Here is a 14,266-nt window from a genome sequence, read left to right on the forward strand (position 1 = left end):
ATTCAGTACAATGAACACTTAGTAGTCAGGCTCGGTTCTGATTTGTTTGGTGCCTTATGTGATTTTCAAAAAGTGTGCTGCTTCCGATTTCAAGGCAATGAACAGTACTTTTAAAATTTTCCCTGTTTTCCTGCTCTGATTACATAATATGCTTACTTTGCATATATAGTAGATTCGGGGCTGCTATTAGTACATTAGATTGAATTTATAATGGTGTAAGCATTTAAACGTTTCTTCACTTAATTAATTTAACAGTTAATTTATTGTTTAGTCAGTCAAACTTTTAAAAAACTTTAAATAATTTTTTTATTTTTCTTTGTATGCATTTATTTCTTATTCAACAACAAAAAATTACAATAATATTATTTAACATTTTTTTTTTTCTTTTATAAAATTTTGTATTATTTATTTTAAGTAATGTAGATTTTTATTAAACAAAAAAGAAAAAAACGTGATCTAATTAATGTGAGGAGTTAAATAAGAATGTAAAATGTTATTGTTGTTAAATGTAAAATAAATTTAGTACATTTGTACAACATAATATGTACGACTACAAAATATAGGTATACAAGTACGTAACAAATTACAGAAAATGTTTATAGGAGTATAGAGTAGTAAACTACAAGCACCTACACATTAAAAGTAAAGAAAGAGAAAACAAAAATAAAAAGGTTAGCAATATAGTTAGTGATTACTAAACAATAAAACTAAATGTATTTTTAGTTATTTTGTAAAATTTCTTATTTTTTCTATAGTTTTTGTTTTTTTTTTTTTTACATTTGGTATTATAGGAATGTATAACACATATTTGAATAATATTGTATAAGAATAACGTCAATTTAATTTTAAATTCAGATTCAATTTAAATATTTACAATATTACTTGACTATATGTGGGTATGTTTGTATGTATATATGCATCAAATTTCAAGTATATTTATGAGATTACAACATAATGTTCATATGTAATTGAAATTTTAATTTAGTAATTCTTAAAATTTTCAATATATATATTTTTTTTCGAGTTAATTCAATTACAATTGTGTTACGTGCAGCAATACAACTTAGATCAAATTGATAATAAATTTTCGGAATTGTTATAACAGTTATAAAATAATTTTATATTTAATAATATCGAAAAACTGTACAATATACAAAAGTTAAGCTAAAATTTTGTATGGCCGTCTCTCACTAAGGGTTTAGATATACATACAATTTTCAGTATTGTAATTACTGCTTGATTATAAATTCGTTGCGGGCACATCTAATCAACTGAACAATTGCGTCAATTCAAATCGAATGCTTTAAAATATATAAAGAATTAGAAATTGTTTGATTGCTTGATTGTATGCGATCATACTGTTTCATGTGTGCACGCTTAAATATAATCCTATGAAAGCAATCAAACAGTTGTTGGAAAACTAAAAATTGCATGACTATCTGAGCCCTAATAAAACGCTCATTCAGTCTCAATGAAATTTTCTAGAAAAAACAAATGTTATAAAAATGTAAAACTTATCGTTTTAAGAGCTTATGTACACCTATAATTATAACATATTGCAGCAACTCATTCACTCCTTTCGAATTCATGTTTGATATAATTTCTTTTTTCTATAATAATTGTTTTAATTGTTTTGCTAACTGCAATATGATTGATCAGTTAATATGCCTGTTTTATATTATTCATATTATATTTAAATAATTTTGACATATAAGTGCTTCTGAATACATAAACCTATTACGGTCATATAAAATAATAACAAATTGCTTGCTATTCGAATAATTTTAAAATTTAGAAGCACATATTTTAAAAATGCATTTTATTTTGATATCATCAGAAAATACGAATGTTCTATACAAGTGCCATATGAGTCAGTTATTTGATTGATTTATTCATTTATTCGGAATTCCAAATATACATACATATATGTATGCCTCATGCTTAAAAATTATTGACATAATGGAATTGTATATATTGCAAAGAAATTTTATAAACGCTATTAAATTAAATACATGCGCTTCAGAAAAGGCATTCTAGAAAATATTGTAGATTATCTAAGACTGTATATAAAATATCCAAACAACAAGAACTTGACGTAACGAGTTCAACGAATAATATTAAATTAAATATAATAATTAATTAATTTAAAAATAAAAAAAAAATCTGTATCTAGTACGATTAAAATTTAATTAATCGTTCATTCACTTTAAAAGTACTTAAATAATTATAATTTAAAGTACCTACCACTTATATTTGAAATTTTATTATTTACAAAAATGAAATTTATTATAAAAATATGAGCTTTATTACATAAAAGAATTTCACATACATACATATATAAAAATTGTTTTGTTATCTTCAAAAATAATAATATGATATTCTTATGTACTCAAATTACTTATTTAATAAATTATATACTAACTTAGATATTATATTTTATTATTTGAATATGACATAATATTTACGTATACATTTATGTATGTGAGTATAAGTGATATAAGGTAACTGATTGACAACTTTTCATATAGTATTACAACAGTAAAATTGAATATGATGACACTCTGAAAATAAGAGAAAATGACTTAAGTTGAAATTAAGTTATTTTGAGTAAATTAATATACGTACGTTTGATATTATGTCAAATTATGACGATCGAATCGGTAGAATTTAAGTCTATAATTTCTATTTACTTATGACTAGAGTAATTTTTAAAGTATTTTTCAATTAACCTATATTTTATTATAAATACTCTTAATGAATCAATAAATTCCCTATGGTATTTTTCTCAATTCCGATTTGAGCAATTTGGATTGTTCCAAATTAAATGAAATTTTGTTGGATTATAAATTTAAATATGAAGAATTCAAATAAGGTAATATCTCGATTTTGTGTTAAATTGAATTATACACGGGTTTTCCTTGTTGCCACAGAACATTTAGAAGACCGATAAAAATTCATTTTTGTATATAAGTTATAATAGAATAAAAAATTTTAATATACTTAAATAATATTATCTAATATTATGTAATGTGTATTTCATTAAGTGTAATATTTCATAATAAAAAATTGAATTAAATTAAATTATTAAATGCAATTATTTATTTTATAAGTATATACAATAGAGATAATTGTAAAATGTTAATGTAAAATGTTAATATTAAATATAATAGTTTGATGTAATACTGTAAAATATTTAATTATTTAATTTTAAAAATTAAATTCTTGTAAATTTTAATGATTGTTATATATTTTTAGTTTATTATACTTAATAAAAAATTATTATATTGTAAAATGTAGAAAGTATTATGAAAAAAATTTAATTTGTCAAATTTATAGTTCTAAATGTATAACACATATAAGTACTTAATTTCTTATTTTATATTTTTTCATTTTAATATTTTTATAATTTCAAATTTTCCATGAAATTACCTAAAGACGTCATAATGTCTGGTGATGTATTCAGTGATCTTTTTTTTCATATAATCAAATAAATAAAATTTTTTTTTTTTATTAAAATAAATTTCTAAATGAGTTTTATTTATTAATATTTATTATTTTTTATATTATTTACTCAATTTCTTTTATCAGAAGATTTTTATTTTTTTTTTGTGCTATCCCTCTGTGAATTTTGAAATTTTTATTGCAGATTATCGATATCTTTATTATATTGAGTTTAGTTTATTATTAAAATTACTATTTAGGTATAATATTGTTATCATAAGAGAGAGGTAAAGTTAAATGACATTATGTCATTGAAAGAACAATAATATTGATTTAATGTGTAAACAATATATTATAAGTATATTTTTTTTTATTGATAAATCTATTTAGGTATTTTTTTTTTAATAATATTTATTTGTTATTAAAGTGAAAGTAATTTCGCATTATCGTATGAATAACAAGTATTTTGTTTGTTATTTCTTTCGTTTATATACATTTTCGGAATTGTTGTATTACATTTCGGAGTAATTAAATTATAAATTTTAACTTATATTTTATTAAATGGAACAATATTGAAAATTTTGAACACAATTTTAAATATTTTAATTAATTCCGAAAATTTTCGGAAACTTTCGGAAACGATTTTTTTCGAATTTTGAATAAATTTTTATTGGATTATTTATGAAATTGTTTTTAATTTTTTTCTTTTTTTTTCAAATTTAAATGAAATTATAAAATTTTCTATATAACTCCGAATTTGTAAATTTTTTTTCCGATTTTTTTTTTTATTTTGAGACATATGTATTTGTAAATGTTCACAAATCTTTCTTAGATTTCCTTTTTGCTGTCCTCATTTTTTTAAAAGCTGTTTGAAACTTTAAATTTAGAAAATTTTGAATTAAAAAACTTTTCGAATTTTTTTTTAATTAAATCTTTTTTTTTTCAACAAAAGTAAAAATAAATTTAAAAATACAATTAAATGAAAACAATGGCAAATAGATAAGAATTACTTTAGTTTTTTTTTTTGCTTTTTTTGTTATTTTACAATGGCAGTCACTTAAATTATTACACTATTGTGTTATCCTTATGGAAGACCAAAATTATGAACTAAAAATTCACCTAGTGTCCCACCTTTTGCAAATATACATATTATACATATCAAAAAATATCATCCATAAAATAAAAGTCAGTCCAAAAATTTCTATATACAAGGAAGAAGCTATTATATATGAAGTGATTTTGTAAATCACCCATATATATATGTAGATGTGTGCTGATTAATAACAGTGTTGTTTCTTAATTGTTTTTTCTAAAAAAAAAAATATTTAAACGGCAACAATTGGGGCTGGTGCAGCAACAACTTTTGATGGTACAGGAAGAGCTCTTGCAGCAACAACTGGAGCAGCAACTGGTACATCTTTTTGTACAACAGCATTGAAACCGTTTATTGGATCAGCATAATAATTTACAACACGTCTTGAACCATCAGCTTCAATTAATGAATATGATCCTCTAACAATATCACCATCACGAGTTTCTTCTTGTGTTTTTGAATCACCAGTTAAAGCATCTTGAACATCATAAGCAAATTGATATTGTGGATGAGCATCAATTATTTCAGTACGAGCTAGAATTGGTGCTGGTGCTGCAACAACTGGAGCAGCTCTAACAATTGGTGCTGGGGCTGCAGCAACAACAGGTGCAGCTCTTAAAATTGGTGCTGGTGCGGCAGCATGAACTAATGGTGCGGCAGCATGATGAACAATTGGTGCAGGTCCGGCAGCTAAAACTGAAGCTGGTCCAGCTAAAAGTGGTTGAGCAGTATATCTTGCAAGTAATGGAGCTGGTGCTGCTGCAAATGGAGCAGCATGTAATACAGCACCATTTGAGGTGTAAGCCAATGTTGAGATAACAGCAATCTGAAATTTAATTTAAAATTTATGATGAAAACACACCATTTTCTTCGAATATATTGTGAAAGTATTTTAGGCACAAAATTTTTTTGACAATTTTTAAGTAATCCAATTTTAGTATTCGCTTTGTTTTCGTTTAAGTGAAATTATTTCCAAAAATTGTTATTTACTTACAATAAGTGAATACATTGTTTGCTTAAAGGATTTGTTTTTGAACAAAAAAAGTTAGTAACTTCTTACTATTTGTTGTGTTAACACAAAACTGATATAACAATTCAAATTTTGATTCGTTTTTATACCATGGAGAAATTTCAATTTTTCTTTTTTTTTTTTTTGCTTTTGGATTCATAGACAGGGTTTGGAAATGTCGTAAGTTTTCAACTAAAATTTAAGTATGGAATGAAGTTAAAATTCAAATTTAAAAATTCCTGAAATTGAATTCAAATCACGAAAATCGGGTAAGGCTATATGTGCAAGGCAAGACAAATAAGCACAATATACATACATACATATATAGAAAAAAAAAATTAACTATTCCAAAATCATAAGTTTTTACTTAAAGAAATCATAATAATAGCAAAGACTATAAAAGAAAAAAAAAAAAAAAAAGAGTACGCGCGAGCTTTGAATGCATTTTAAAAGCAATGAAAGAAAACACACGAAAAAATATGCGAATAAGTGGTGAACAAAATTAGGTTTTAATTTGGCCACTTTAAAATATTTATTTAAACATGATGGTTTTTTATAATTTGGCATTTAATTGCGAAGAATTATAATCAATAAATGTACATACGTGTGTATGTAAGTAATGTGAAATGACAAATTCAGAATATAATTTTAATTTTTTGTAATAAATTTTTTTTTATTTTTACTTGGAATTGGATGATGGTGACGTGTTGACAGGTTTTCAAGGCGTTTTAAATATATTATTCGTTTTATTATAAATACTTTACATTTAGTTCAGAATTTATTGAATTTTTAAAAATAAATTTTGTAATATTTTGTGTCCAAAATTATAAAATTGCATTAAAAAAATTTTTCTTTAATATGTGAAATACATTTTTTATGTTGGAAATTATAAATTAAGTGATTAAAATGCAATTGTTTGACCTCGAATATTGATTGATTTTGAAGGAATTATAAATAAAACACAAATTGCATATTAGGTACCAAATTAGTGTTTATAAATGTATGTATGTATAAAGTGAAGGGATTAATTAATTAATTACAAGACGTTACACGATTTGATCTTTTCAAAGGTTTTCAAGGTTTTACGTGTAGGTTTTCAGATTTATGTGATTGAAATTCGCTGACTGCATAAATTGAAAGAATTAATCTATTTTAAGCCAAAATATTATTATTGGTGTAGATTTTAAGGTAGTATCGAACCACCAAAATGCAATTGTTGGATGCCGTTTGGTATTCTGTGGCAAATTACCCTTGAGAATAATAAGTGTATAAACAAAAGCCGAACTTTATTTTGAAAGCAACTACAATATTGAAAAGCCATGATAAATAGAAAGAAACCTCATGTGATTGGTTATAGTTCTTAAATGAACAAGAAAATATTTCGATACCGGGAAGAAAAGGGTACTTTATACAAGCTTCTTTTTACTTCTCAATAGAAAGAATTATCAACAGGATTTCAGAAACTATCTCATGATAAGACTAGATTGAGTAAGGTCTGCGTGTGTCGAATCTTTTTGGAAGTTGTTGATTTGTTATATTCCCATTTTTATTATGGGATAAGTGTCCTACCTAGATCAAAAACAAGTTCAATTTTTTTTACTTTTGTTCATATATGTATAAGGACAATGAATATGTAAATATAAACATCTTGTTACATTTCGAATTTTAATGTTGCCGAGGTATCTGCTTTTTAAAATGTAGGCGAGTAATGTACAAGTGAAAATAGTTTAGTGATGTATTCGAATATTTTATGGAATACCTATGCGCAATATCACAATACTAATTAATTTAGCTTAACATTTATTTTACCGTTTTACAATAGATGAACTTTTGAATTACTAGATTAATTTTAGTGCAGTTGTTGTTACATCCTTATGAAGATATCGAGAATTACGCTAAAAATTTCATATTAATGTTGGTAAATTTAGAAACTTTTATGGTTTTCAATGAACAAATTTATCTGAAGGACCTTGTTAATAACATTTTAAGTTTGGCATAAATAAAATTATCCTAAACTATGGTCAGCTCTCGAGCCATCATAAAAGTCGTAAAACTTAAAATTTCTGTACTTTCACCCACAAGCAAAATTTTAAATTATTTTTTTTTTTTTGTTAATAAAATAAAAAAAAAAAATTAAAACTCTCGAACCTGAAAGAAAAATGCCAAAATATTCCACACTTGTGAAACAAAAATTTTTTATCGTTATTTTTTATTTCTTGTTTCCGCAAACGTCAACATCATACAAATGAGAAAACGGTAGTAAGTAAAATGAATAAACTGTTACAGGTAGAAAATTAATTAGTTATATAGGACGGAAACTACATACTTATAATTTGAAAATCTACATATAAAAAAAATGCAGATTTCCCCGTAAAAAACCTAATAATTTGCTGTGGCACTTTAAAGTCTTACTAAAATTTTCATTAATAAAATTTTCAACTTTAATTTCAAATTAAATTATTGCGAGAATGGTGTTTCTATGTACGTAACACAGACGTATCACACTGCATTACTTCTCAATTCAGCAATTAGAATCTATGTGTAAGCTGAATTGTGTATTAAAAGCGTATCACAATATTTACGGCAAATTTTGAATTCAAAGTGTTGTGTGTAATGCTACGTCATTTGGATGTCTCAAATTTCTATAATTTATTTTACCTACATACATACATACATACATACACCAAATTCTTTTAGTTCTAGTCTAATAAAAGCAAAAAAAAATTTTGTTAACTTATTTTAATTGTCCATCAAAATGAACGGAACGGAGTGAAAACTTAAATCAATGTGAAGCGGCTTCTTTGATTTTTTTAAGGTCGTGTTCATTTGAAATAGAAATTGAACAGTCAACTGTTTGAATTTTTTCTTTATAGTTTTTAGTATGTATGTACACATATCTACATACATACATATTATGCATTCATATCCAATATCTATTTTTATATATGGCTGGTTGGTATTTCGTGGGAACTGGACTTCCTAAAAATATTAAACAATTTCATTGTATAGTTGCAAAAAATTTTCAGATATAAACCATGCTATCAACATTTAACACAAATATTTGAAAATAAATTTAGAATGCATACGAGTACAGTGAAACTTCATTTTAATATAACAAATATACATACATATGTACTTTAATTTCTGAATATGTTTGTATATTTGTAATCTCCTTCAAATTAAAAACTTAACATAAATTCTAAAACTCTTTAAAGCATTCATCATTTTATAAATTTTTATTATGCAAATGCAATACAGCATATGCAAATAATTCATTATTTTTATCGCATAAAATGTCAAATTTATTTCAAATGTATAATTATTGAAAATTTTTATAATTATTATTAAAAATTAATTGAAAATTCTAAATTTTGTTAATAACATTTATGAAATTAAAAATAGATTTCCATAAATAAATGACAGTAGAATGAAATATATTAATCTGTCAAAATTGAAATTTACCTATGCCAAAGAATTTATTACAAATACTACAATTCCATAATGCAGTACTTACATACAATACATATTTTGTAATTATTTCTAAATAGAATTTAATTTTTATAATATTTTAATTGGTAAAATTGATAATTGAATAAATCCCTATTTGAGTTGGTAAATTGACTACATTCGTTAATGATTTAACCTATATTCAGATTAGACGGAAATTTCTGCAGTCACTTATGTCATAATTTTGTAATCACATGACGTGTCATAATTGAATTTTAAATTTTAAATTTAATTTCGAAATTTTGAAAAATTATAACGCATTTTCTCTTCTCACTCATCTTCTTTCTCTTCAACTCTTCGAAATCAAATCAAAAAAGGTTCAACTGTATATGAAATAAGAAAAAAAAATTTAAATAAGTAGTGAAATTCTTTTTTTTTTTTTTATCACAGTTAAGTGCTATTTTTGTTATATCAAACATGCTCACCTACATATTATGTACTTACATATGTACAATAAATAAACTATATATATACATATAATGCACATAATAACATACGATATTCGTTAATATTTATATATGTACATACATCTTTACATATGCTCAGAATTTATTTGGGAATTTTATTTTTTTATCGGTGCTTTTTTTTTTCGTTGTGGTATTCGTTTTTGTTGTTGTTTTCTTGGGTTAAAATCAACTGACAAGCAGTAAAGAACATAACAACAATAAAAGAGTCAAGGTCGTTTGCAGATTACCAGTGCTTTTTGGTATTTTTTTGTTTCTTATTTTTAATATTCTTTTTTTTTCTTTCTTCACTTTGTATGTGTTTTATTGACGAGCCCAAAACCAAATCGTTGAAATTTTCGATGATGGTTTTTTCTTTTTTTTTTGCTTGTTTTGTTTGTCATTATTTTACTTTCGCGATTTTACCCCGGTCAATAACTTGTGGTGTTCATTTATTTCTGTTTTTTATTTTTCTCTCTTTGTTCTGTTTGTTTTTATTTAGAACTTTTTAATATCGCTTATAATTTTTATTTTTCTTATATAAAGCGATAAAAAAGGAAAAAAAAAAATATTTTTGTTGTTATTTGGTGTTTTTTTTTTCTTTTCTATTTGATATTCCGAAAATATTTATTCCTTAGTCTGTATAGCAGTCAATGAGCCTTTAAATATGGAAAATAATACAAAAAAAATTATTAAGAATAAAATTGAATAAAAAAATAAAATTAGTATAGAAATTTTATTTTATTTTTTTATAATATTTTGATGACTTTTAATCAAGGTTAAATGAGGACATGAATTTGGTTTTTTTTTTTTTGTCGAATTTTAGCGAATTCAATTCAATTTTTGATTGTTTTGTTTAAGTTGCTGCTGATTAAGTTTTATTTTAATTTTAATATGCAAAGTAAATTGGGAGCAGACACAAATACTGGACGTTCTTAATTTCTATATTATTTTAGGTGTCTGTGTGTGTATGTGAATATTTATTGTTAGTTGATAAGTTTTTAAAAATTTCACAAAAAATAAAAAAAACCTTTGGACTTTTCTTTAAAATTAAAGCTTTATAGAGATTACATAATAGTTTAAAGACTGTGAATTATGTTTTTGATTATTAATAACATTTTTATTATTATTTTAATCAGAGAAATTATTTTAATAAATTTATTTGTGTAGGTATAATTCCTAATTTTCTGGTATAAGCTTTGCTTTTGGAAAAATTTCTTTAAATCGTAGATTATAGGATTAGAATAAATTACATGGTGAATTGGTAAAATTTTTGAAATTCTCTTGAGCTAATGAGTTCGCCAGTATATTTAATTTCATGTATGGCAAATGGATTTATTCGACATTTTTTTTTTTTTTTTGTTATGCAATGGCAATATTGTACAGCACTGACAGTGTACAATTTTAATATAAATTATCACAATAATTTTTTATACTTTTGACAAATTCGCGTATTTAGCACAGTCAATTTCAAGTCGATTAAATTTATGTACAAACATAGTTATGTTACATACGTACACACTTAATATGTTTAGTTTTACCTAAAATATTTACATTTAAATGATCTTAGCTATAAAATTAAAAATTTGCCAAGTCTCGTAGTAACTTAAACGGTGGAGTATTTATTGTGTAAATGCAAGACGTTGGCTTGCCTGTGAGTAAAATGCTTTAGAAGGGGCTTTGTGACCTCGATGGAGGTCTCGTTGTAGATTTTTTGTCATTTGTTATGGGCATAGAAATAGTTCTAATGTAGGTGGGGATTGAAATCACAAAAGATCCTATGGGTAAACGTGAGAATCTAAGTGCTTCGGAAGAAAAATTTTAGGTATATTTAAATTGTGTACTATATATGCATAAGTATAACTATACTGGATATACATACATACAGTAGATAGGTACTTGGATTAATAGAATTATAATTTAAATTATTCCACTATTCCCATCAATATTGTTATTATGTACCTATATACCATAACCATTAGCATGTACTCTTGAAAATTTCTTTTTGGATATTTCATGTGCCTTAAAAATTCAATATTGCATGTATAAAAAAGTAATATGTTAATTTATTTTTATATTCATTTTTATATTGTCAAAGATTATTAAAAATAATGGGGGAAAAAAAAATAAATAGAATTTATTTGGTCATTTTTTTTTTTAGTTCAATAAACTATTCAAGGACTTTTCATTCTATTCATATTGTTCGGTATTAATTTGTAAAGGTCAATATGTGTGTGTTATAAATTTAATATTTCTATATTTATGCATATAGTATGCTAATATATTAATAAAATAAGAAATTATATACAGATTAAAGGTACATACCAAGAGTTTGTTGAATTTTTCGAAACCTTGAGGTTTAGTGTGTATGACCTCTCAAAATTTATAAGAAGCAATTTAAAAATTTTTTTCGATTCAAATGCTTTTGAATTTAATTCTGAATTTGTTTTGGTAATTTTTTATATTTTTTTTAAATAAAAATTCGCTGGCGGTAATTGAATACCGTGGATATTGGATACCGTGGATTGAAGAAAGTGAACTTAGTATTGTATATACTATCGTTTATTCTAACATAATTGTGACATTAATCTTAAAATTAAAAGAACTAGAAATTGCTTAATATTTCAGCTTTAAAATATTAATATTTTTATTCAGTTATTTTCGATTTACATATTTAGAAAGGATTCGGAATTCGAAAACACTTTGCATTTCTGCATAGCGGCATTACCCGAATTTAAGTTTTAAAGTAAAAATCTTGATATTCAAATGTGACTGGTACCGTAATATTACTCGTACAAAGTTTACTAAACGAATTAGAATTTAATTATTGGTTAGTAATGCAATTTAATAATGTTCAGAGAATTGAGTCGAATATTGTATTTTATGATTCGCCTCACTTTTTTTGCTAAAATTACAAATTTCACTATTCTATATCCTGAAACCATCTAGGTTATGTGCTATTTAATAGTAACGATTTTTGATATGGTACTGAAATATTATCTATGTATGTCCATGGTAGTTCTATATCATCTCCAAAATTACGTTCCTTTGATTTCTTTTCTAAAGTCAGTTTGATATAAATTTTGAATTGCGGCAAATGTTCCGCTTCCAATTCCGGTACATTTATATGTATATTTTCAAAAAATTAAAATTTTCAATTCTGATGCTTACTTCACCAATTATTATTAAAAAAAAAACCTCTGCGATTTCGACTTTCCAATCATTTGAAATTACAATTATTTTTCGGAGTAAATCAAATAAATTCGGAGTTTGAATATTATTAAAAATTACTGTAAATTATAAAATTTTAATAATAATAACATACTTATATAGTTTCTAGAAATAGAAGAAATAATGAAATTTTTGTCTTCCCAATTAGATCTATGTATACTCAGGTGATATTTCTTAATTTTTAAATTTAAAAACACTTGAAATTTTTTTTTCTTGAACTTGAATTTTTTTTAAAAATTACAATTCATTGACATTACTCGTATATTAAAACCAAAAATAAATTTTCTATGCACACCTCTTCTTTGCGCTTCTCCTCCCCTCTAGTTATTTAAAATTTCAATAAAAATTTAATAATTTTCCATAAATAAGAAAATTTTTTACCTATTCTAATTTTATGTTATCGCCGTCAACGATGGTGTGAATTTTTTTTTTTTATTTTTATTTTTAGAATTTCATAATCACGTACGTAAAGCTTACGCATGAGTGGGCGATAAAAAAGAAAAGAAAGTATGTATATGTAGATAAAAAATTTTGGGGGTTAGAGGACGATTGAAAGGGGTAGTATTGGTTTAACAAAAAAAAGATATGTGCATTCGGTTGTCTCATGATTATTGTGTGTGTTTATAATTTTTTGTTTTCTTCTTTTTGTTATTATTTTAAGTCTGATTATACGTACTTTAAATATTTGCTTGTGTTCTGTTGTGTTGTGACTTGTGAGGTGAAGGTTATTTGGTGTTTGAACTAAAATTCAAATGTGGTGATAGAAAAAAAAAATTTTCCATTTCTCTTTTATTTTATTTTTTTGGTTAAATTATTTATTACTACCTAAGTGTGTTTGTTTAAAAAATTTATTAAAATTTTGTTCTTTTGGGATGAGAAAACTGATGAGCTCATCTTTTTTACTAAGTAATTTTTATTTAAAATAATTTATTGTACATACACACATATACACTGAGAAAAAACCGACTCAAAAAAAAAAGAGCAAATAATACATAACAACACCACCTAAAAGTTCATTGCCATTTCGGAATTTAAAATGAAAATAATAAAGACCAAAAAAAAAAATAAAAGTCCTTTAAAAAACTTTTTTACGTAATAGGGTAAAAATTAAATAAAAAAAAAAATAAGAAAAAAAAGCAAATATGAAAAGAAAGCAGAAAAAAAAAATTTTAAAGCTTTTTGTTGTTTTTTCGGGGTGATTGGGTTGGTTTGTTTGGCGTTTAGAACGCAAATTATAATTTTTTTTTTCTTTTTGCGTTTGCCTTTAATTTTTGTTTTTATTTTTTAAATTTATTTTCGTTTTTTATTCTATTTATGGAAAATCATTTAGAATAATATCAGCTACTCGTTTCATTTATAGATAAATTTTAATTTTCTAGAAAATATATGTAGATCGAACATAACCTAAAAGAATTTATAACAACAATGAGTTTCTTATATGTTATACAAAACGTATAAGAATTTAGGGATTGTGTTTTATAATATGAGCTTATGGATGGCTTAGTTTGATAAATGAGAGTTCAATCTCAACAATAAGTGTTT

The 14,266-nt window shown here is 24.1% G+C and overlaps 2 protein-coding genes across 4 annotated transcripts in view; one reads left to right on the forward strand and one right to left on the reverse strand.

Annotated features, from left to right (window-relative positions):
- Window positions 1-14,266, forward strand: part of LOC129611594 (LON peptidase N-terminal domain and RING finger protein 1) — a 109,017-nt gene that overhangs the window by 46,084 nt on the left and 48,667 nt on the right. The window lies entirely within an intron of this gene.
- LOC129611595 (larval cuticle protein A2B) lies at window positions 4,463-5,578 on the reverse strand. Its single transcript, XM_055524805.1, has 2 exons — window positions 5,529-5,578; window positions 4,463-5,360 (listed from the first exon to the last, which is right to left on the reverse strand). The coding sequence occupies exons 1-2, from the start codon at window positions 5,541-5,543 to the stop codon at window positions 4,767-4,769; spliced, it is 609 nt and encodes a 202-aa protein (XP_055380780.1). The 5' UTR covers window positions 5,544-5,578; the 3' UTR covers window positions 4,463-4,766.

The sequence above is a fragment of the Condylostylus longicornis genome, unplaced genomic scaffold (assembly GCF_029603195.1).
Source record: "Condylostylus longicornis isolate FDR11 unplaced genomic scaffold, ASM2960319v2 ptg000053l, whole genome shotgun sequence".
Taxonomy (NCBI): Eukaryota; Metazoa; Arthropoda; class Insecta; order Diptera; family Dolichopodidae; genus Condylostylus; species Condylostylus longicornis.